The sequence below is a fragment of the Gopherus flavomarginatus genome, chromosome 4 (assembly GCF_025201925.1).
Source record: "Gopherus flavomarginatus isolate rGopFla2 chromosome 4, rGopFla2.mat.asm, whole genome shotgun sequence".
Classification (NCBI taxonomy): Eukaryota; Metazoa; Chordata; order Testudines; family Testudinidae; genus Gopherus; species Gopherus flavomarginatus.
The window spans coordinates 81,723,421-81,746,406 of record NC_066620.1 but is presented as its reverse complement, the minus strand read 5'-3'; the positions used below and the strand labels follow the sequence as shown (position 1 = coordinate 81,746,406).

The window sequence follows — 22,986 nt, the reverse complement described above, 5'->3', positions numbered from 1 at the left end:
GGGACCCTCTCCAAATCATTCTAGTTGCCCTTCTCGGAACCTTTTCTAGTGACAGTATATCTTTTTTGAGATGAGGCGACCACATCTGTACGCAGTAGTCAAGACACTGGCATACCATCGATTTATATAAGGGCAATAATATATTCTCAGTCTTATTCTCTATCTCCTTTTTAATGATTTCTAACATCCTGTTTGCTTTTTTGAATGCCTCTGCACATTGCGTGGACATCTTCAGAGAACAATCCACGATGACTCCAAGATCTCTTTCCTGATTAGTTGTAGCTAAATTAGCCCCCATCATATTGTATGTATAGTTGGGGTTATTTTTTCCAATGTGTATTACTTTACATTTATCCACATTATATTTCATTTGCCATTTTATTGCCCAATCACTTAGTTTTGTGAGATCTTTTTGAAGTTCTTCACAGTCTGCTTTGGTCTAAACTATCTTGAGCAGTTTAGTATCATCTGCAAACTTTTGCCAACTTTACTATGTGGGGAAATGTAAACTCCATACTTGAGGGTAGGATAGAGCTTCTGAACTATAACTACTTACAAACCCTCCCCTCCATTAGTATTACTCTGACAGTGGCTTGCATAGGGTAGATCTCTGTGGAATAGAGTTTTGTGTAAAATAATCTGTGCTGGCTAGGACAGCACTAAAAACTCTGAAAATAACCTGTTCCAAGCAAGGTTTTTGCATAGAACTTTTCATGTTGCCAGTTCAAGTAGAGGCTTATTTTTGAGACTTTCTGCACAGTTCCAGATTGTCTGGGTAAGAAATAAAGACAACATTATGCTATTATTATGGCTAATGTTACTGGCTACTCAGGCAATAACCTGAGTGATTAAAAATTGCTGGGTTTTGGTCACAGTGGTGGGGAAGTTTTATTTTCAAACTGTGCTGCACTACTGAACTAACTTTGAAGTATGCTGTAGTTTTAAAGAATGACTGCCCCTTTGGTCTCTGTGAGAGAGAGAGTTATGCGGTGATTAAAAAATGTTGCTAAACTTCTGGATTTGTAATTCTCAGGACAAATACCCTAGAGAATAATTATTTTGTTTACCTAATATTCTCCAAGAAAAACAAACTATTTTAATCTCCAAGAAAAATCCAAAAGAAACATCTCCTGCCTTCACCAAGTTCCTGGAAAGATTCATTGTCACCAATCCAGCTATACTTGAAGATCTTACCTCCCAGCTACCTTGAGTAACTCTACTGTAGATTTTCAGATAAACCCAAAACTTATTGGAGGTTGCCAAAGGTATAATCAAGGGAACCTGTAGATCAGTTATGAGTGTGTCCAGAAAGCCTGTCCAACCAAAGGGACACAAAAAAGTTTAAACTAATAGAACTGATTGTCTTAAGAGGTACTGACCAGGAGGTGTGGGGATATCCCACCATAGTTTTAACTACAGCCTTCAATTAAATAAAATGTTTTATTTCCTTACTTATTTTTATTTTTTCATGATGCTACCATCCACTAACACGAACATCTCACTGCTAGATATTCTGCCTTTTTTTGCCTAGTTTTTGCTGGCTTTGATGACTCTCCCCTCCGAGCCTCCTCACGCCCACCTCAACAGGCACTGCTGCACTCCCTTGGAAAGCCACTGGACTGCACAGGAGGAGAGGAGTAGCAAGTTTCAGAGTGAGAGCACAGGATGACAGCTACTGCACTCACAGGGACTGTTAACTGGGCTGATGGTGCAGTACAGCAACTTTTCAACAGAGGGAGTGCACAGGCCACTTTGCTAAAATGAAAAATAAGGTGTCTTCAGCAAGACTGCTCCCAGAGCCAAAGAGAAATGAGGAGAATACCTCACAGTGAAAAAGTCACAGCCATTCTTGTACTGTGTATGAGAAAATCATTTACTAAGTATACCAGCCAGATGCAAATGAAGTTTTAGGTGTTTTCAGTTAAAATCAGATATTTAGTCAAAGAAGTTAGGTGGAAATTTCCTTGAAAACATGATAGTAAACTATCTTTGTCTTCAGTCAGAAAGATCATGGGAGAAAAAAAAAGGTACTTATTCAGTTACTGAGCATTTCTTAAATTACCCATTTCAATGAATCTTGGTACTGAAGTAAAAATCACAGTAATCTAGCAGTGAGCCCTAATTAACACAAGTCATTCAAGTGAAATTAAGAAAATCAGTAAGTCTGATTACTTGGAAGATTACAACCACATTAGCATTTGCTTTTATTAGCAAACTTTTTTGATATATTTTTCCCCTGGACAATTATGATATTGTTGAATTTTAAGAAACATACTACTGTGTACACTGGTTGCGTGTGAGTCCTACATGAGAAAGGAAAAAGGACAATTACTATTCATTTGGTGCTTAGAAAAGATTAAAATCCTCTACAAAATATAAATTAAACACTTACCAAGGCTGGAAACCACAGAACTTTCTTTTTATCCACATTAACATAGTCTACACACACGACTTTTCCTAATAGTTCATCAGTTTGTTTCCTATCATCTTCATCTTCATCACTGGATGAGGAAGAGGATTCTTCATCTGGGCTGCAATGGGAAACAAGAGAGACTTAAACTTAACATCACAATAGTGTATAGATATATAACCTGCCAATCAGAGAGGGTACAAAGCTAACTATCTGAAACAAAATTAAAGCACGGATAATAAGAGATTTTTTTCAATTTTCTATCGGAAATTATAAAAATAGAAAAGGCTCCACATACTGTAACTCCAAAGAATTTTCAGGATGCAGTTTGAATCACCACAGCATAAAAATCCAAATCACAGAACTTATTAAATCTTTAAATGCCTTCTTTTTTTCCAGGGAGACAAGGTGAATGAGGTAGTATCTTTTATTGGAACGTCTCCTGTTGGTGAAAGAGACAAGCTCTCAAGCTTACAAAGAGCTCTTCTTCAGGTCTGGGAAACGTATTCAATATGCCACAGCTAAACACAGAGTGGAACAGATTGTTTAACCTAAGTAGTTAATACATATGGAAACTCCATAGCATGAAGAAAAAGGAAGCAAACCTTAACAGCAACCCTTGTATTTAGCTGTGACACTGAATACGTTTCTCAGATCTGAAGGAGAGCTCTGTGTAAGTCTGAAAGCGTCGTTCTCTCACCAGCAGAAACTGGTCCTATAACAGATATTACCTCACCTTGTCTCTATAACATCCTGGAACCAACACAGCTACAAAAACACTTCAGTTTTCCAACTGTTACCAGTTTAAATAAAAGAAAACCTCAAAAGCAACTATCTCTTGGTTATGTTAAAGCTGAATTGTAACTCAAGAGAACTTGGTTCTGGTCCCAGTTCTGCCACAAACTTCTTGTATTATGTTGGTCAAGTTGCTTTCTCTCTTTGTGCCTCAATTTCACATCTGTAAAATGAGGTTAATAATACTTTCCAACCAAACCGGGGCTGAGGGGGCTACATTAATTGTGAAGCACTTAAATACTCTTGTGATTCGTACCATAGAAAAGTTTTTACGAATAATCAAATTCCTCTTTAGAATTGCCAAAGTTTCACAGTATGTATCAAAACTACTAAATACTTGCTCTTCAATCTCTTTGCAACTCTTTAATTTTCCTGTTTTCTTAATGCTGTACTCTTCCAAACAGCATGTTACTTAATGCTTGTAGGGCTTCCCATCCCAGTGAAGATTAAATTTTAGAAGTTAATGATTCCAGTTCATCTTTGGTATAACTCCAAGGTAGTCAACAGAGTTTCACAGGGGATTCACTGAGCCCTGTTAGTTTAGAAACTAGTGAAGAAGTTTATCCTTGCGAATTAATATAATTATAGAAAATGGCACAAAATGAATGTATTTTTCTTTACAGGTAAATAATCTCTTTGGAGGATTAATTTGTGACATGAAGTTCATAGGTCAAATTCTTATTGCATATCTAAAGGAAAATTAACCTGGTTATGACATATGGCATAATATGCAGCACAACCATAGGCCCAATCCTGCAAAAAGTTAAGCATGTGATTATCACTACCATGAGTAGTAAGAATCTGGGCAATGTTTGCAGGACCAGGGCCAGAGCTCTAATAACACTGGTCTACAATTTTTGAGAAGTCGTCTGCTTCAGAGATAAAATGTGATATTTATTATGTATTTTGATGTGCTGAATTCAAATATGACAATTAAAACAACTGATTGGCTACTGTTTCTAAGATATTTAAGTTTTTACATTTTATGTCTATGTATATTGTGTAGATAGTAGAGTTTTAATCATAAATTGTAAACCTAGGTCTTTTCATGTGTTTATGGTTGCTTTACATGATAATATTTCACCTGTCCTGTTTAGGTAACACTTTAAAAATCTGCAAAAGGGTTATATAAATAAAATTTATTATGAAACAAAAGGCAAAAAACTATTATGTACATAGTTTAGTCCTATTCAGTGTCTACTCGGCGCTTCTTGGCTTGTCTCTTGTATTCATTAAATGGAGTATCTCTTGTCACTGTCCAGCAATAGTCTGCAAGCATTGATGGGCTCCATTTGCCCTGATAGCCTGCCAGGAGATTCCACTGCTGTAGTCTGGAGCCCAACAGCTCTGCCTTACTCTTGGGTAGTTCCAAATCCCTGACAAGGTCATTCAGTTCACCTTGTGTTATGAGGTGTGGGTCAGAGGAGGAGGATGGGAGAAAATGTGGGTCCTGTGACATTGATGGTTCAGGACCAGAAGTTTCATCCTCTTCCTCTTCCTCGTCTGACTCAAGTGAGAATGATTCTGGTGCATCAGGAACCGGCAGTCCTTCTCTGTGGGGTACTGGGCGTATAGCTGATGGAATGTTTGGATAGTGCACAGTCCACTTTTTCTTCTTTGACACACCTTTCCCAACTGGAGGCACCATGCAGAAGTAACAATTGCTGGGAGGATCTGTTGGCTCCCTCCAAATCATTGGCACTGCAAAAGGCATAGATTTTCTTTTCCTCTTCAACCACTGGCGAAGATTTGTTGCACAAGTGTTGCAGCATATGTGTGGGGCCCACCTCTTGTCCTGATCTCCAATTTTGCAGCCAAAAGAAAGGTGATAGGCTTTCTTAACCATAGTGGTTATACTGCGCTTTTGTGATGCAAAAGTCACTTCACCACAAACATAGCAGAAGTTATCTGCACTGTTCACACAAGTACGAGGCATCTCTGCTCACTTTGGCTAAACAGAAATGTGTCCCTTTGCAAAATCAAACACTGACAAATAAGAGAGCATGACATTGTATGATTTCTAGAGCTGATATAGGGCAATTTGTTCAGCAGAGTGATTAAGCTTCGTTATGATTGCATCATCCATGACTTCTAGGAATAACGTGATGCAATTCATATCATCTATGACACAATACCAGCTTCAGATTGCATCATTCATTGTTTTGCCTAAAAAGCAAGTACTGTCCAAACCCAGTCATAGATTTATTCATAGATCCAGTCAAAGATGTATTTTAGTCATTTCTGGTTTAAATTCAGATCCCTTCCCTTTATAACTCACTTATCCTCCGCCATTCCCAAGTTAAGGGTCGTATATACTGACCCAATAGCATATCTTGAAAACTAGAGCCAATCAACAATTTTAAGCATCATTTTCGTTCTCAGTGACCCTGAATTAGTAAAGTTGGACTACATTTATTTCAGAAGCATTTTTGCTGTAGAGCAGTGTAACAGGATTTCAAGGCAGATTGGTCAGTTATTCAGAATGCCTAAATACGTTCCCAAATTAAAATGAAATTAAAATGGAGTTACTGTGGAGAATACATATTAGTAATTCAGGGCAAACTACATTACAGGATTGTTGATTTATCCCCAATCCAAATATTATCAATGTGGACATTCAAAGCCACAGTTACAGTTAAAAGAAATATAAAGATGTTAAGATACCAAAATACACAGCCAGGATACTCAAACAAATTTAACTCCACCTTGTTGTCATAGCACATAAACCCCTATGATTTTTTGAAGCAATTGGATTAAATGGATATGTAGAAATATTAAATCACTCTCCTTCTACCCCCAACAATGTTACTACAGTAGCCATCTTATGCTATAGGCAGCCAGTGGCCTCAGTGCCATTGACAATGAGAGATAGCAGCCATTTTGAAAGAGGACAACTTTTCAAGGAATTCTCTAAAGAAAAACATTTCCTTGGCTCTGCTGAAGGAGAAACTTTCAGTTATGAAGAATAATGCCAAAAAATGTCAATTAATCCTAAAAAAATATTCTACAAACATCCTATGAAAAAAGATTTTAGTCAGTTTTAGCTTTATGGGAAGTTCATAGTCTGTGGCATGCCATCATTATTAAGATCACCTTGGGCACTAACAAAAAAGATCTGACATAAGGTACTAATTTTTTTAAATGACAAATTCTGAAAATGAATTTCAGTCAGCCAATCCAGCAGTGCTCTGGCTACATGAAGGGAGTGTGAATCAGTTAGCCGGAAATCAGAATAGTTGAACATTTTCAGAGGCCTCAAGCTTCTCTTTAGGAATAGAGTTTCTTTTAACTAGAATGGAGAACCTGGTAGAACTGAAAGCAAGAAAACCAAGAAAAGATCTGCCTTTGGGACAAACTTTGTCCTTTGGAAATTTGTATTATTTGGACTTGGCTGCTGGGAGAATTTATAGGCACATTTTTACAACTAGAAAGGGCTGAGGATTTAACAGATAGATAGGAAAGATGCCTTCCTCTGTGTCACCTTTCAGTACAATTTTGCTATTCTTTAGTGGTCTGTTCTCCAATGACTGAAGTGTGAGAGGAGGTGAATAATTGGAGGATTAAAAAAAGGTGTTCCATGTCTCAATTTCCCCCCCAATTATATCTTTTCTTTCCCTTCTTTATCATGCTGTTCAGCATTTTTCTCCCAATTTTTTTGTTAAGATCGCAATCACATAAATTGATTATCTTTTAAAAGAAATCTTTCAGGCTGCTTCATAAGACTTTGGAACCTCTTGTAAACAGGAGGAGGAGTCGTCTGTAACCCCCAATGTCTTTGTCAGCTCAGTCAGTATGGTGGAGGGAAAGCAGGACACTGAGGGGAGAGGGAATAGAGAAATTGCTGCTGAGCTTTCCCTCAGTGTGTGCTAATTTGCCTTTACTTCAGTTCAGTCAGTGTCAACAATAAAATAAAAATAACAGAGGGAGCTGTCTCTGCTGTGACCATGTCCTGTACAGACAGACAGGGAAAGGACAATTAACTGTTCCATAAATGGCGTTCTTCAAGATGTGCTGCTCATGTCTATTCCAAAGCAGAGCTGTACCTTGACCTTGTGAAAAACTGTGTGTGTAGGGGGGAGAGGTCGCAGGTCAGGACCCTGAACTCCGAAACCCACTGGGCTGATGTGATAGCCACAAGGAAGGCTACTTTCCATGAAAGGTGAGACCATAAGCATGTGGCTAGGGGCTCGAATGGGGGCCCTGTGAGGCGGGATATACCAAATTTAGATCCCACTGAGGAACAGGGGGTCTAGCGTATGGAAAAGACTGGTCTAGCCCTTTGAGGAAACACCCGGTCATTGTATGGGAGAAAATGAAGCAGCCCTGGACCGGCGGATGGAACGCTGATATAGCCGCCAGGTGCACCCTGATGGAGGAGGGCGCCAGGCCCCGAGTTCTAAGGTGAAGGAGGTACTCAAGGATAGGCTGGAGAAGGGCAGACATTGGGGAAGTACTCTGCTCGCCCGCCCACCTGGAGAACCTGGACCACTTCACCAGGTAGGCTTGGAAGGTGGATGGCTTCCTACTTTCCAGGAGGACACGTCTGACCCCCCTCTGAACACCTTCCCTCCTCTGCATTTAGCCGTTGAGCAGCCACACTGTCAAGTGGAAGGTGTCCAGGTTGGGGTGGAGGAGGTGGCCCCAGACCTGGGAAAGTAGGTCTGGGTGGAGCAGCAATGGCCATGGAGAGGCCATCAGCAAGCCCAGGAGGGTCCCATACCAATGTTGCCGTGACGAAGCTGGGGTGATCAGGAGGACACGTCTTGTCCATTTTTACTTTCTCTAGGACTTTGCCAATGAGAGGGAATGGGGGAAAGGCGTAGAGGAGCTGGTCCGACCATGACATGAGGAAGGTATCTGAGATCGCGTTCTTCCTCACCCCCCCTCTGGAACAGAACTGGTGGCAACACCGGTTCTGTCAGGTCGCAAATAGGTCTACTTGGGGAGTGCGCCACGCTCGGAAGAGCTGGTGAGTGACCTTCGAGTGGAGCAAGCACTCGTGTTGGGAGAAAACCCTGCTCAAGTGATTGGCCTGTGTGTGGTCGATGCCTGGCAGGTGGAAAGCCTTCAGGGAGATGTTGTGGGCTATACAGAACTCCCAGAGGCTGAGGGCTTCTCAGCAAAGGGCCGAGGACCTCGCCCCAACTTGCCTGTTGACGTAAAACATCGCGGTGGTGTTGTCCGTGAGTACCCTGACCACCTTGACATGCAGTAGTGCGCTGAATGCCACACAGGCTAGTCATATTGCCCTGAGCTCCTTGACATTTATGTGAAGGAACAATTCCACGGTCAACCACATCCCCTGGGTTTGTGAGTTCCCTACGTGGGCCCCCCAGCTCAAGTCCGACGCATCGGACACGAGGTCTAATGACGGGGTAGAGTCCCAGAAGGGAATGCCCTGGAGCATATTGGCCAGGCAGGCCCACCACTGGAGCGAGGCGATCACCAGTGCAGATACTGTGAGGACTTTGTCCAGCCTATCCCAGGCCTGGGAGAACTCTGAGGCCAGCCAGAGTTGGAGGGGCCTCATCCAAAGTCTGGCATGGCGGACCACTTATGTGCACGCCGCCATGTGGCCCAGGAGCTGCAGGCATACCCTGGCTGTGGTCACTGGGAACTCTGCAACCGAGGTTATGAGCCCCTTCAGGGTCTGGAACCTGCCCAGAGGAAGGGAGGCTGTGGCCGTGGAGGCATCCAGGAGAGCACCTATGAATTCTATGCGCTGTGCCAGAATCAGTGTCGACTTGGCCTCATTTACTAGGAGGCCTAGGTTGGCACCCGTACCCTAGAGCAGCTACACATGGTCCTGTACCTGGGACTGCGAGCTGCCCTTAGTAGCCAGTCATCGAGGTAGGGAAATATCTGGCCCCCTCGGCGCCTGAGGTGGGCCACCACTAGCAGCATACACTTCGTGAACACTCTGGGCACGGTGAACAGGCCACATGGGAGGACAGTAAACTGGTAGTGGTCCTGTCCCAATAGGAAAGGAAGGAAGCGTCTGTGCCCTTCGAATATATGGATATGGAAGTATGCATCCTGAAGGTCCAGGGCCGCATACCAATCGCCAGGGTCTAGAGCAGGTATGAAACATGCCAGAGAGACCATGCGGCATTGGCAATTGGCCATGAACCGACTGAGGTCTCGCAAATCCAGGATAGGCCTGATCCCCCCTTTCGCCTTCGGGATAAGGAAGTAACCGGAGTAAAACCTTTTTCCCTGGAACTCCCTTGGAACTCTCTCCACAGCTCCCAAGCTGAGGAGCTGACCCACTTCCTGCTCTAGCAGGGGCAAATGTAACAGGTCTCCCTTGCTGTCCAGGGAAGGGGAGTGGGTGAGACCAATTGCAGCAGGTAGCCCTGGGAAATGATGTTGAGGACCCAGTGGTCCAATGTTATTCGGGACCACTCTGTAAGGAACGCACACAAGTGGTTGCTGAAGACAAATTTTATTGGTAGGAGGGTCCTCTAGGGGGACACCTGGGTACCCTCCTACAAGCAGTCAAAAATGCCTCTTGCCTTGCTGCTTGCCCCTCGAGGGCCCAGGTCGTGGGGGAGAGCAAGACTGCTTTTGAGGTCACCTGCTTTAGGTCTTGGACCTGTTGTAGGCAGGCTCATATTTTGGCTGGGGAGCTGGGGCAGAAGCCTGTGGCTTAGGCTTCTCCTTGGGTGGGACATAAAGCCTGAGGGTGTGTGAAGGGTCGTACGCGAGTCCTTCATGCCATGAAGTTTTCACGTCTGTTTGTTCTGCGAACAGGTCTTTGCCATCAAAGGGAAGATCCTGCATCACAGACTGCACTTCTGTGGAGAGCCCATGACGCCCTGTGCACGGACACTGCCGAGGCCATGGACCAGGCAGCCATGTCATCTGCAGCCAATGCTGCCTGCAGAGCAGCCTTCGCAGCAGCAGCACCCTCCTCTATGAGCGCCTTGAATTCCTTCCTTTCACTTTCCGGAAGGGAAGGTTCGAATTTAGGCTGTGACCCCCACCAGGTTAAACTCATAACGGCTGAGGAGGGCTTGGTGGTTGGCCACCTGGAGCGGGAAACTGGACGATAAATAAAGTTTCCTACCAAACAAGTCCAGCCTTCTAGAGCCTTTATTTTTGGCGGTGGATCCCAGTTGATCCTGTCTTTCCCTATGATTTACAGACTCTACCACCAGTGAGTTGGGGGCCAAGTGGGTACAGAGATACTCGTGCCCTTTTGTAGGCACAAAATAGTTGCACTCTGCCTTCTGCAATATTAGTGCGAGGGAGGACGGCGTTTGCCAGAGGACACTGGAAATGTTGGCCACCCCTTCGTGCAGTGGCAGGGCCACTCTGCCCAGTGCCAAAGGCGAGAGCACACTGAAGAGCGAGTCTGAGGGGCCTTCCATCTCCTCAGCTTGGAGATGGAGGCTCGACGCTACTCGCTTCAGTAGCTCTCGGTGAGTCCTAAAGTATTCCTGCGGTGCGGAGGCGGGAGGGGCTGCAACCTTGTTGTCCGGCTCTGGACAGGAGGCCGGTATGGAGCTTTGTGGGTCAGTTGGCGCCGGGGGATCTATCCCTTGGTTGGACTCCACGTGCGGTGTCGAGGATCCGTGACCCGCCAACTTATCCTGTGGAAGCCTGGATAGTGAGGCAGAGGGAGCCTCCGAAGCCCCTGCTACCGAACGAGTCCCTGGCTGGGCATGCACGGGGGGCCGCATGGTCTACTGGCACCACTGGCCCTGGGTCTAGCCTCTCCGCCTGCTTTCTCTCAGCGCCACTGAGACAACGGGGCCTTTCTCTGTTTTTTAGACAGAGAGCGGTGCTGACCACTGGAAGGTGCCGGGGGATCACTGAGCACCGAAGACTAGGTTCCTGGTGCTGAATCCACTTGGCGCACAGGGGTTGGGGCCAGTGCCGACTCCATGAGAAGGGCCTGAAGTCTAATGTCTCATTCTTTTTTAGTTCTAGGTTTACAGGACCTGCAAATCTTACAGTAGTCATTAATACGGGATTCACCCAAGCAGCGGAGACAGTCGGCGTGTGGGTCACTTCTGGGCGTCAATTGCCTGCAAGAGTCGCATGATTTAAAGCCTGGGGCCCGGGGCATGCCCCGGCCTGAATGTTAACTAACTGAACTGAAACTTGTTGAACTAACTAATGGGTACCACTAACAACGAACTATGAGTACTGGGACGAGCTGCAGTGAAGCTACAGCAGTAGTTCTGACGCACCCTCACTGGCTGCAAGAAGGGAACTGAGGGTGGGGGGAGCGCGCAGTTCCCCTTATAGCGTGCTGTAGAGGTGCCACTCCAGGGGTCACAGCAGCGCTTCCTCTAGAGGTACTGCTAGGGGAAAAACTTCCAGCACCGATGCACCTGGAGAGCACGCACACCTGCTGTGGAATACACATGAGCAAGCACTTGAAGAAAAATAAGTTTTAGAGAGAGAGGGTACATCAAACTGACTCTGCCACAAGTCAGTTGGATGCAAAAGGTGAAGCAATCCATCACAAACTAAAGCAGGAGTCAGCAACCTTTCAGAAGTGGTGTGCCAAGTCTTCATTTATTCACTCTAATTTAAGGTTTCGCGTGCTGGTAATACATTTTAACGTTTTTAGATGGTCTCTCTCTATAAGTCTACAAACTATTGTTGTATGTACACAAGTTTTTTAAAATGTTTAAGAAGCTTCATTTAAAATTAAATTCAAATGCAGATCTTATCAGTTTAGTGCAGTGGTTCTTAACCTGGGGTGCACGCATCCCCTGGGGCAGGGCCAGTGCAAGGATATTTTGCACTCTAGGCAAAACTTCCACCTTGCCCCCGCCCCCCGCCCCCGCACATTGGTTCACTGAGGGGCAAATCCCAATGACCTTTTATAGACCTCAGGGGCCAGACTGCCCAGGGGACAGCCATGCCCAGTGGCTGCTCCCCAGACCAGGTTCACCCCTCCCCGCCCCCTTAACTCGCCTGGAGGGTGCACAGCCCCCCTGCAAGCCCTCCCCACCCATTCAGGTGGCCCCCACCCCGAGTCCACTCATTGGCTTTCCTGGGCTTGGGCCACTGCAGCAGCTCAGCAGGGAGGAGCCACCTTTCGGAGGCACCAGAGAGCCAGAGTGTCCCACTTGCACCATCAGCGAGCCCCAGCCAAGGAGGAGCTGGCGTGGTGCAGGGGGGCAGCAGCCCTGCAAAGGCAGCGGCACAACTAGCAGGGAGCAGCTGCTCCCCCCCAGTCCCTCCTGCCCAGGCTGCGGCCCGGCGCCCGCCCGGGGGCTCCTACAGGCTGCAGTGGATGTATGTTGGCGCCAGCCCCCATGTGCCCCCTGGCTCCCTCCTCACCTAGGGTTACCATATTTCAACAATCAAAAACGAGGGGAGAGCCCTGCCCTAGCCCCGCCCCCATCTAATCCCTCTCACTTCCCACCCCGATTGCCCCGGTCAGAACCTCCAAGTCCCCTCCCCTGACTGCCCCCTCCAGGGACCCCCTGCCCCAAACTGCCCCCCAGAACCCCACCCCTTACCTAAGCCTCCCTGCTCCTTGCTCCCTGACTGCCCCCTCCTGACTCCCCCCCACACCCTAAGTGCCCCCCTAGGACCCTACCCCTACCTTTCCCCTGACTGCCTCAACCCTTATCCACACCCCCGTCCCTAGACAGACCCCCGGGGACTCCCACGTCCCATCCAACCACTCCCCGCCCCCTGACAGGACCCACACAACTCCCAACCCATCCAATCATCCCCCTGCTCCCTGACTGCGCCCCGAGACTCCCCTTACTATTCCCATGCCAATCAGATGTTGGCTCCACGTGGAGGCAAAACTTCACGTGGAGTGCTGAGGCAGCCGGAGAGGAGGAGCTGCGGGAGGGGCAGGGGCGGCTCACACTTCCGGGAGCCGCAGAACCCGAGCGCGGTAAGGGGGGACCCAGGGTGTGCGCCTGCCCAGGCTGCAGCCCGGTGGCCCCCCCCAGGGAACTCCTGCAGCAGATTCATGCAGGCAGTGATACCCATGCGCCCTCCCCAGCTTTCCACTCGCCACGCTCAGGCTCTGCAGCTCCTGGGAGTGTGAGCCCCCGCGGCCGCCTCTCCCGCAGCAGGCTCAGGGCCTCACACCCCAGTGGCTCACACTCCCAGGAGCTGCAGAACCCGAGCATGGTGAGGGAAGAGCCGAGGGGTGCGCCTGCTGCTGGTCTGAGGTCCCAGCTGCCAGCCCTGCTCAGCCTCCTACTGGCCTGGGGTTCCATTCACTCAGCCAGCAGCACGCTGGGCGAGGCCGGTGGCTGGGACCCCGGCTGGCAGCCGTGTGCCAGGCAAAATCGGCTCGCGTGCCAAAGATGGCACGTATGCCGTAGGTTGCTGACCCCTGAACTAAAGTATTCAGGGTGCAGAACAATGGTTTGGGTTCATGTGTAAATATGCTGCCTCTAAAGTAAAATTTTATTCACAGAGCCCTCCAAATATCATTGATGATGCTGGTGCAAACAAGGAAGTTAACTGAAAAGATGTATTAATTTCAAGCTCTGTAACCCAATGGGCAGGCTCAATGTACCAAACAGAAAAGAATAAAATGTTTAAAAAATTACCACATTTAAGAGTATTACGAACAAGGGAAGAGTTAAATATAAGCACTATTTTTTAAAAATGACTATTTAAATGTCTTCTTACACACCTGTTAGAATGAAGGTGACCCTATTGTATTCTTGTGAAGCACATCTTTCTTAAATACTAAATTTATTGCTGAAGACTTCAGGGACCAGCAATTTTACTGTTTGAAAAATAACAGGATGTCTAAAAAAGGAATCACAAGACCTCTGAAATTTTTGATAAAACCGACTTCAACTGTATATAGTTACTTTTTCCCACTACAGCACAAAATGTTTTATTCTGCTTCCAAGAAGTAGGGTTTGCAGTAGAACCATATGGTCAATTCTGCAGCTTGAAATCTTCAGAAATCCCCCTCTTTTTTTTTGGAAGGAAGTACATTTTTTAATAGGAACACTGAAGCACTAGGATAGCCTTTTTGGCTGTGGTAATGTCTTCACTCAATTGCTCTAGTGCAGAGAGTTCCCAAACTTGTTTCGCCGCTTGTGCAGGGAAAGCCCCAGTGGGCCAGGTTGGGTTGGTTACCTGCCGCATCTGCAGGTTTGGCCAATCATGGCTCCCAGTGGCCATGGTTCGCTGCTCCAGGCCAATGGGAGCTGCTGGAAGCGGTGGCCAGTAAGTCCCTCGGCCTTTGCCACTTCCAGCAGCTCCCATTGGCCTGGAGCAGCGAACCACAGCCACTGGGAGCTGAGATCGACCAAACCTGCGGACGCAGCAGGTAAACAAACCGGCCCGGCCCGCCAGGGGCTTTCCCTGCACAAGCGGCAGAACAAGTTTGGGAACCACTGCTCTAGTGCAAAGCTTACTCCTGGGGGAATCCTGTGCCACTAACTACATGCAGACTTTATGTCCCCCTCTGATTTTTTTTTCACTGCAGAAAGTACATTCTGCTGGAGAGGCACTGCAATTACACCTTTTCCCCATCGGGGCTGCTATGGCACCAGAAGAAAAGGCAACCAGCTCAGTTAGCCACGGATAGGGAATGTGAGAGACTGTGTTTCTAACAGCGCCTTGCCCTCAGGACCAAGTAAGATGACTCAAGGTATGAGGGGGACAGGAAGAGCAGGGCAAATGGGGCTGCTGGTGGATCACATAGACTGGGGTTCAGAAGGGCTAGTGGGGGGGGGGACAAACTGAGGTGGGAGCACAGGAGCTAGAGGGGTGACAGCATTGAACCAGGGGCTGAATGGGAGTGGGGGTGCAGGGACACATGGGGACAGGAGAGAAGGGGTGCAGGGGAACATGGGAATGGGGGAAGGGCATGGCTGAGTGGGGGTGCAGGGACACACGGGGACAGGGGAAGCGGATGGCTGAGTGGGGGTGCAGGGACGGATGGGGGAGGAGGGGTGCAGGGCCACATAGGGATGGGGGTAGGGGGATGGATGAGTGGGGGATGCAGGGACACATAGGGATGGGGGAGGAGGGGTGGCTGAGTGAGGGTGCAGGGACACATGGTGACAGAAAGAGGAGGGGTGCAGAGACACATGGGGACGGGGGAGGAAGGATGGCTGAGTGGGGGTGCAGGGACACATGGGAATGGGGGAGGAGGGCTAGCTGAGTGGGAGTGCAGGGACCATGGGGAATGAGGGCAGATGTGCCTGACTGACTGGGAGAGGCTAGGGGTTGGCCAGGGTCTGAAAACAATCCCTACCACGCTCTGAAAAAAAAAAAACCCAACTGTTCCATACTTCTTCCACCCACACCCAGGTTCACTCCCAGGCTCCTTCCTGGCAACTACTTCATAGAATCATCATAGACTCTCAGAGTTGGAAGGGACCTCAGGAGGTCATCTAGTCCAACCCCCTGTTCAAAGTAAGACCTACTCCCCAACTGAATCATCCCAGCCAGGGCTTTGTCAAGCCTGTCCTTAAAAACCAGTAAGGAAGGAGATTCCACTACCTCCCCAGGTAACCTATTCCAGTGCTTCACCACCCTCCTTGTGAAAGTTTTTCCTAATATCCAACCTAAACCTCCCACACCGCAACTTGAGACCATTACTCCTTGTTTTGTCATCTAGTACCACTGAGAACAGTCTAGATCCATCCTCTCTAGAACCCCCTTTAGGTAGTTGAAAGCAGCCATCAAATCCCCCCTCATTCTTCTCTTCTGCAGACTAAATAATTCCACGTTTCAGAGTAGCAGCTGTGTTAGTCCGTATCCACAATTATTGATTAAATAACTCCAGTTCCCTCAGTCTCTACTCATAAGTCATGTGCTCCAGCCCCCTAATCATTTTTGTTACCCTCCACTGGACTCTTTCCAATTTTTCCCCATCCTTCTTGTAGTGTGGGGCCCAAAACTGGACCCAGTACTCCAGATGAGGTCTCACAATGCCGAATAGAGGGGAATGATCACATCCCTCGATCTGCTGACAACGCTCCTACTTATACAGCCCAAAATGCCATTAGCCTTTTTGGCAACAAGGGCACATTGTTGAATCATATCTAGCTTCTCATCCACTGTAATCCCTAGGTCCTTTTCTGCAGAACTTCTGCCTAGCTACTCAGTCCCTAGTCTGTAGCAGTGCATGAGATTCTTCCATCTTAAGTGCAGGACTCTGCACTTGTCCTTGTTGAACCTCATCAGATTTCTTTTGGCCCAATCCGTCCATTTGTCTAGGTCCCTCTGTACACTATCCCTACCCTCCAGCGTATCTACCACTCCTCCCAGTTTAGTGTCATCTGCAAACTTGCTGAGGGTGCAATCTTTCCCATCATCCAGATCATTAATGAAGATGTTGAATAAAACCGGCCCCAGGACCAATCCCTGGGGCATGCCACTTGATACTGGCTGCCAACTAGACATCAAGCCGTTGATCATTACCCATTGACCCTGATGATCTAGCCAGCTTTCTATCCACCTTATAGTCCATTCATCCAGCCCATATTTCTTTAACTTGCTGGCAAGAATACTGTGAGACCATACCAAAAGCTTTGCTTAAGTCAAGGAATAACATATCCACTGCTTTCCCCTCATCCCCAGAGCCAGTTATCTCATCATAAAAGGCAATTAGGCTAGTCAGGCATGACTTGCCCTTGGTGAATCCATGCTGACTGTTCCTGATCACTTTCCTTTCCTCTAAGTGCTTCAAAATTGATTCCTTGAGGACCTGCTCCATTATTTTTCCAGGGACTGAGGTGAGGTTGACTTGTCTGTAGTTACCTGGATCCTCTTCCTTCCCTTTTTAAAAGATGGGCACTACATAAGCCTTTTTCCAGTCATCTGGGACCTCGCCCGATTGCCATGAGCTTTCAAAGATAATGGCCAATGGCTCTGCAATCACATCCGCCAACTCCTTTAGCATCCTTGAATGCAGTGCATCTGGCCCCATGGACTTGTGCTCGTCCAGCTTTTCTGAATAGTTCTGAATCACTTCTTTCTCCACAGAGGGCTGGTCACCGCCTCCCCATACTTTGCTGCCCAGTGCAGCAGTCTGGGAGCTGACCTTGTTCATGAAGACAGAGGCAAAAAAAGCATTGAGTACATTAGCTTTTTCCACATCCTCTGTCACTAGGTTGCTTCCCCCATTCAGTAAGGGGTACACACTTTACCTTCTTGTTGCTAACATACCTGTAGAAACCCTTCTTGTTACTCTTAACATCCCTTGCTAGCTGCAACTCCAAGTGTGATTTGGCCTTCCTGATTTCACTCCTGCATTTCTGAGCAATATTTTTATACTACTCCCTGGTCATTTGTCCAATCTTCACTTCCTGTAAGCCTCTTTTTTGTGTTTAAGATCAGCAAGGATTTCACTGTTAAGCCAAGCTGGTCGCCTGCCATATTTACTATTCTTTCTACACATCGGGATGATTTGTTCCTGTAACCTCAAAAAGGTTTTTCCTATTAGTATGCCTAGTAATGAAAGTATTTCTCAAAAAACATTTCCTGAATCTATTTGGTTGTCTATATTGTTACAGACATACTTGCTTACAGGTATTTTGAAATAAATGACCAAAATAATTAAAACTGGTGTCATATTGTGTTATCTTGATAAATAAAATATGCAGAATTTTAAAATATTTGTACAGAATTTTAAAATTTTTCGCACAGAATTCCCTCAGGAGTAAAAGCTGATAAATGAATTACACAGAGCAAAATACTGAACATTACTTTGAAGATACTATCCAAGAGGTCCAATTACAAAGCTAAAAGAGCAGTAACTTGGGTTCATTACAACCAGGTTACCTTCTGATAACTATGTTAATAACTTGTGTTCACCATTGGAGCAGTTAATGCAAAAGAAAGAGGAATTATTCAACAGACATTTTAATGTAGATTTTCTATAGATCATGACTATCAAGATGTTCTGTCCCATGAAAATTTGGACATCATATTTGTAGCAGTTTATTCTTCAGTGTCACATTTGGTTGCAAATGTTGTACCCTTTTGAAGAGGGTGAACAATCTTTACCCATGGGACTAGAATTATGTAAAGAATTCCCAAGACTGCTTCAGGACCCTAGAGGCTAAAAAATTTTATGTCAGCTAGAGAAAGCCTTCCATCATACATAGACTTGTAACTGTTTGAAAAAGTTTTCAAACAGATAGAGCCAACACAATTTCAACTACTGTTTCCAGAACCTATGCTAATATCCTGCCAGAGGGAAATCTATTGCATGTTTTTTTCTTTTTAAAAATTCCTGTCCATAATGAACAGTGAAATTGTGCTAGCTGGAAAACACATTGAGCACTCGTTGCAATCCCTGCAGTACAGCAACACAGCGAAAATTATTTCCTGACTTTCCCGTCAATTTTAGAATATTGTCACTTTTCATTCAACTTGCTAAGTATCTTAACAATTTATAGAAGTCTGAAATATATAAAAACTTCTGGAATTAATGATGCAATATAAGAAGGCAAATTAATGCAGATCTCAAACAAATGATTGAAAAGATATTTAACTTACATATGATTAGATCTCCTTCCTCTGTTTGTCTTCTTTCCTATGACAGGAGTACCAAAATGTTCAGGGTTCGTGAGTGGGAGCTGATCTAATGTCTGTTGGAAGATAATTAAACTCATTAAAATGAAAACCAATTTTTCAAGAGTTTATACCAAGTCTAAATTTGTATATACTTTAATAAATACATTTTTTGTAACTGGAAAGCTTCCCTACTGACAATGTACTTAGAGCAGAGACAGCATTGCTTTAAAAACAATGGCCTTGTTTTTTAGAACTTAACATTTCACAGAAACTAACTTCTTCCACACATCCATTCTCATATACACCCTGAAGGCCCTGTTCTGAGACCACTTCTCAGAAAAAGGAGAACTGAAACTCAGGCAGTGGGTCTGACATCCAGATATGAGATACTCCCTTCCCTTTGCTAGATGAAGCACATTCTGCTTCTGAAGCACCCTTAGATCCACATCCCAATTCTACATGTAAGGGAAATGGACAAAGGTCCTTCTTGTAGAAAAACTGAAGTTAGCACGGCAGACCAACAGAGAGTGGCAAACCAAATGAAGTTAAGTTTCTTATCAATTGATGACAAAATATTGCACAATTGTGTTCTTGCAAGAGTGAAGAACAGAGTCTGGCAAGAACAACATGTTCCTCAAAGATTCTAAAACAAGTGTATTTAGGAAGGGGGTACTTACCGTCTGGAAAGGCTGAGAAAGCACGATATCTTAATTTAGATCTTTTCAGCATGAGGGTGAAAAAAGAAGGATCTCACAGACCTCCAGCACCTTATATAGCTAGCCTTTAAAATTGGAGCCTTATGGAGAAATCATTCTCTGTTATCATTCACAATTGTAAATAACAGGTTGTTAGGGCACCTAGGGCTTTTTCTATTGGCATATTTTATTGTTATTTAAATGCAAGTTGACACAGTTAAGGGGAGCAAAGAATCCTGTGGCACCTTATAGACTAACAGACGTTTTGGAGCATGAGCTTTCGTGGGTGAATACCCACTTCTTCAGATGCATGTGGTGGAAATTTCCAGGGGCAGTATATATATGCTAGCAAGCAAGCTAGAGATAACGAGGTCAGTTCAATCAGGGAGGATGAGGCCCTGTTCTAGCAGTTGAGGTGTGAAAACCAAGAGAGGAGAAACTGGTTCTGTAGTTGGCAAGCCATTCACAGTCTTTGTTCAATCCTGAGCTGATGGTGTCAAATTTGCAGATGAACTGAAGCTCAGCAGTTTCTCTTTGAAGTCTGGTCCTGAAGTTTTTTTGCTGCAGGATGGCCACCTTAAGGTCTGCAATAGTGTGCCCAGGGAGGTTGAAGTGCTCCCCTACAGGTTTTTGTATATTGCCATTCCTAATGTCTGATTTGTGTCCATTCATCCTTTTCCGTAGAGACTGTCCAGTTTGGCCAATGTACATAGCAGAGGGGCATTGCTGGCATATGATGGCGTATATTACATTGGTGGATGTGCAGGTGAATGAACCAGTGATGGTGTGGCTGATCTGGTTAGGTCCTGTGATGGTGTCGCTGGTGTAGATATGTGGGCAGAGTTGGCATCGAGGTTTGTTGCATGGATTGGTTCCTGAGCTAGAGTTATTATGATGCGATGTGCAGTTACTGGTGAGAATATGTTTCAGGTTGGCAGGTTGTCTGTGGGCAAGGACTGGCCTGCCACCCAAGGCCTGTGAAAGTGTGGGATCATTGTCCAGGATGGGTTGTAGATCCTTGATGATGCGTTGGAGGGGTTTTAGCTGGGGGCTGTATGTGATGGCCAGTGGAGTCCTGTTGGTTTCTTTCTTGGGTTTGTCTTGCAGTAGGAGGCTTCTGGGTACACGTCTGGCTCTGTTGATCTGTTTCCTTATTTCCTCGTGCCGGTATTGTAGTTTTGAGAATGCTTGGTAGAGATTTTGTAGGTGTTGGTCTCTGTCTGAGGGGTTAGAGCAGATGCGGTTATACCTCAGTGCTTGGCTGTAGACAATGGATCGTGTGATGTGTCCGGGATGGAAGCTGGAGGCATGAAGGTAGGCATAGCGGTCGGTAGGTTTTCGATATAGGGTGGTGTTAATGTGACCATCACTTATTTGCACTGTGGTGTCAAGAAAGTGGACCTCCCGTGTAGATTGGTCCAGGCTGAGGTTGATGGTGGGGTGGAAGCTGTTGAAATCGTGGTGGAATTTTTCCAGAGTCTCCTTCCCATGGGTCCAGATGATGAAGATGTCATCAATGTAGCGTAGGTAGAGAAGGGGCGTGAGTGGACGAGAGCTGAGGAAGCGTTGTTCCAGGTCGGCCATAAAGATATTGGCATATTGTGGGGCCATGCGGGTGCCCATAGCAGTGCCACTGATCTGGAGATATATATTGTCATCAAATTTGTAATAGTTGCGTGTAAGTATAAAGGCACAGATCTCAGCAGCCAGTTGTGCTGTGGCATCGTCAGGGATAGTGTTCCTGACAGCTTGTATTCCATCTGTGTGTGGGATGTTTGTGTAGAGAGCCTCTACATCCATGGTGGCTACGATGGTGTTTTCTGGGAGGTGACCAATGCATTGTAGTTTCCTCAGGAAATCAGTGGTGTCACGGAGATAGCTGGGAGTGCTGGTGGCATAGGGTCTGAGTAGAGAGTCCATATATCCAGACAGTCCTTCAGTGAGAGTGCTAATGCCCGAGATGATGGGGCGTCCAGGATTTCCGGGTTTGTGGATCTTGGGTAGTAGATAGAATAACCCTGGTTGGGGCTCTAGGGGTATGTTGATTTCTTCTGGTGTTAGTGTGGGGAGTGTCCTGAGTAGATGCTATAGTTTCTTAGTGTATTCCTCAGTGGGATCTGAGGGAAGTGGCCTGTAGAATTTGGTATTGGAGAGTTGTCTGGTGGCCTCCTTTTGGTAGTCAGACCTGTTCATGATGACAACGGCACCTCCTTTATCAGCCTCTTTGATGATAACGTCAGGGTGGTTTCTGAGGCTGTGGATGGCATTGCGTTCTGCACGACTTAGGTTGTGAGGCAAGCGATGTTGTTGTTCCACGATTTCTGCCTGTGCACGCCAGCGGAAGCATTCAATGTATAGGTCCAGATTGTCATTTCGACCCTCAGGAGGAGTCCATGTGGAGTTCTTCTTCTTGTGCTGTTGGTGGGAGGGCACCTGTGTATCAGTGCACTGTTCAGTGTTGTCCTGGAAGTATTCTTTGAGTCGGAGACGGCGAAAGTAGGCTTCCAGATCGCCACAGAACTGTATCATGTTGGTGGGGGTGGCAGGGCAGAAAGAGAGTCCCCGAGATAGGACAGACTTTTCTTCTGGGCTGAGTGTGTAGTTGGATAGATTGACGATATTGCTGGGTGGGTTAGGGGTACCACGGTTGTGGCCCCATGTGGCAGGTAGGAGTTTAGACAGCTTACAGTCCTTTTTCCTTTGTAGAGAGATGAAGTGAGTAATGTAGATCTCCTGTCTTATTCTAGTGAAGTCCGTTCGTATAGAAGTTTGGTTATTAATGAGAGTCTCCAGGTTGGAGAGCTCTTTTTTGATGTTTTCCTGTTTGCTGCATAGGATGCTGATCAGGTGGTTCCTCAGTTTTTTTGATAGAGTATGGCATAATCTCTCACTGTGGTCTGTGTAGTATGTAGATAGCAGTGGATTTTTTACCTTTAGTCCATTTGGTATGATGTCCATCCGTTTGCATTTGGAAAGGAAGATGATATCTGTCTGTATTTGTGCAAGTTTCTTCATGAGGTTGATGGATTTCCACTCCATACGGCTAAATGCAGTGCCTTGCATGGTGTCAAGTATCAGAGGGGTAGCCGTGTTAGTCTGGATCTGTAAAAGCAGCAAAGAATCTTGTGGCACCTTATAGACTAACAGACGTTTTGGAGCATGAGCTTTCGTGGGTGAATACCCACTTCTTCAGATGCATGTGGTGGAAATTTCCAAGGGCAGTATATATATGCTAGCAAGCAAGCTAGAGATAACGAGGTCAGTTCAATCAGGGAGGATGAGGCCCTGTTCTAGCAGTTGAGGTGTGAAAACCAAGAGAGGAGAAACTGGTTCTGTAGTTGGCAAGCCATTCACAGTCTTTGTTCAATCCTGAGCTGATGGTGTCAAATTTGCAGATGAACTGAAGCTCAGCAGTTTCTCTTTGAAGTCTGGTCCTGAAGTTTTTTTTGCTGCAGGATGGCCACCTTAAGGTCTGCAATAGTGTGCCCAGGGAGGTTGAAGTGCTCCCCTACAGGTTTTTGTATATTGCCATTCCTAATGTCTGATTTGTGTCCATTTATCCTTTTCCGTAGAGACTGTCCAGTTTGGCCAATGTACATA

At 46.0% G+C, this 22,986-nt stretch overlaps 1 protein-coding gene across 1 annotated transcript in view; it reads right to left on the bottom strand.

Moving 5' to 3' along the window:
* The window catches only part of ARID4B (AT-rich interaction domain 4B), a 194,169-nt gene that overhangs the window by 98,527 nt on the left and 72,656 nt on the right, over positions 1–22,986 (bottom strand). Inside the window, exons 7-8 of the mRNA XM_050951541.1 lie at positions 18,674–18,765; positions 2,393–2,531 (exon numbers count right to left, since the gene is read on the bottom strand). Coding sequence (XP_050807498.1) covers positions 2,393–2,531; positions 18,674–18,765 — 231 coding nt within the window. The remainder of the gene's footprint in view (positions 1–2,392; positions 2,532–18,673; positions 18,766–22,986) is intronic.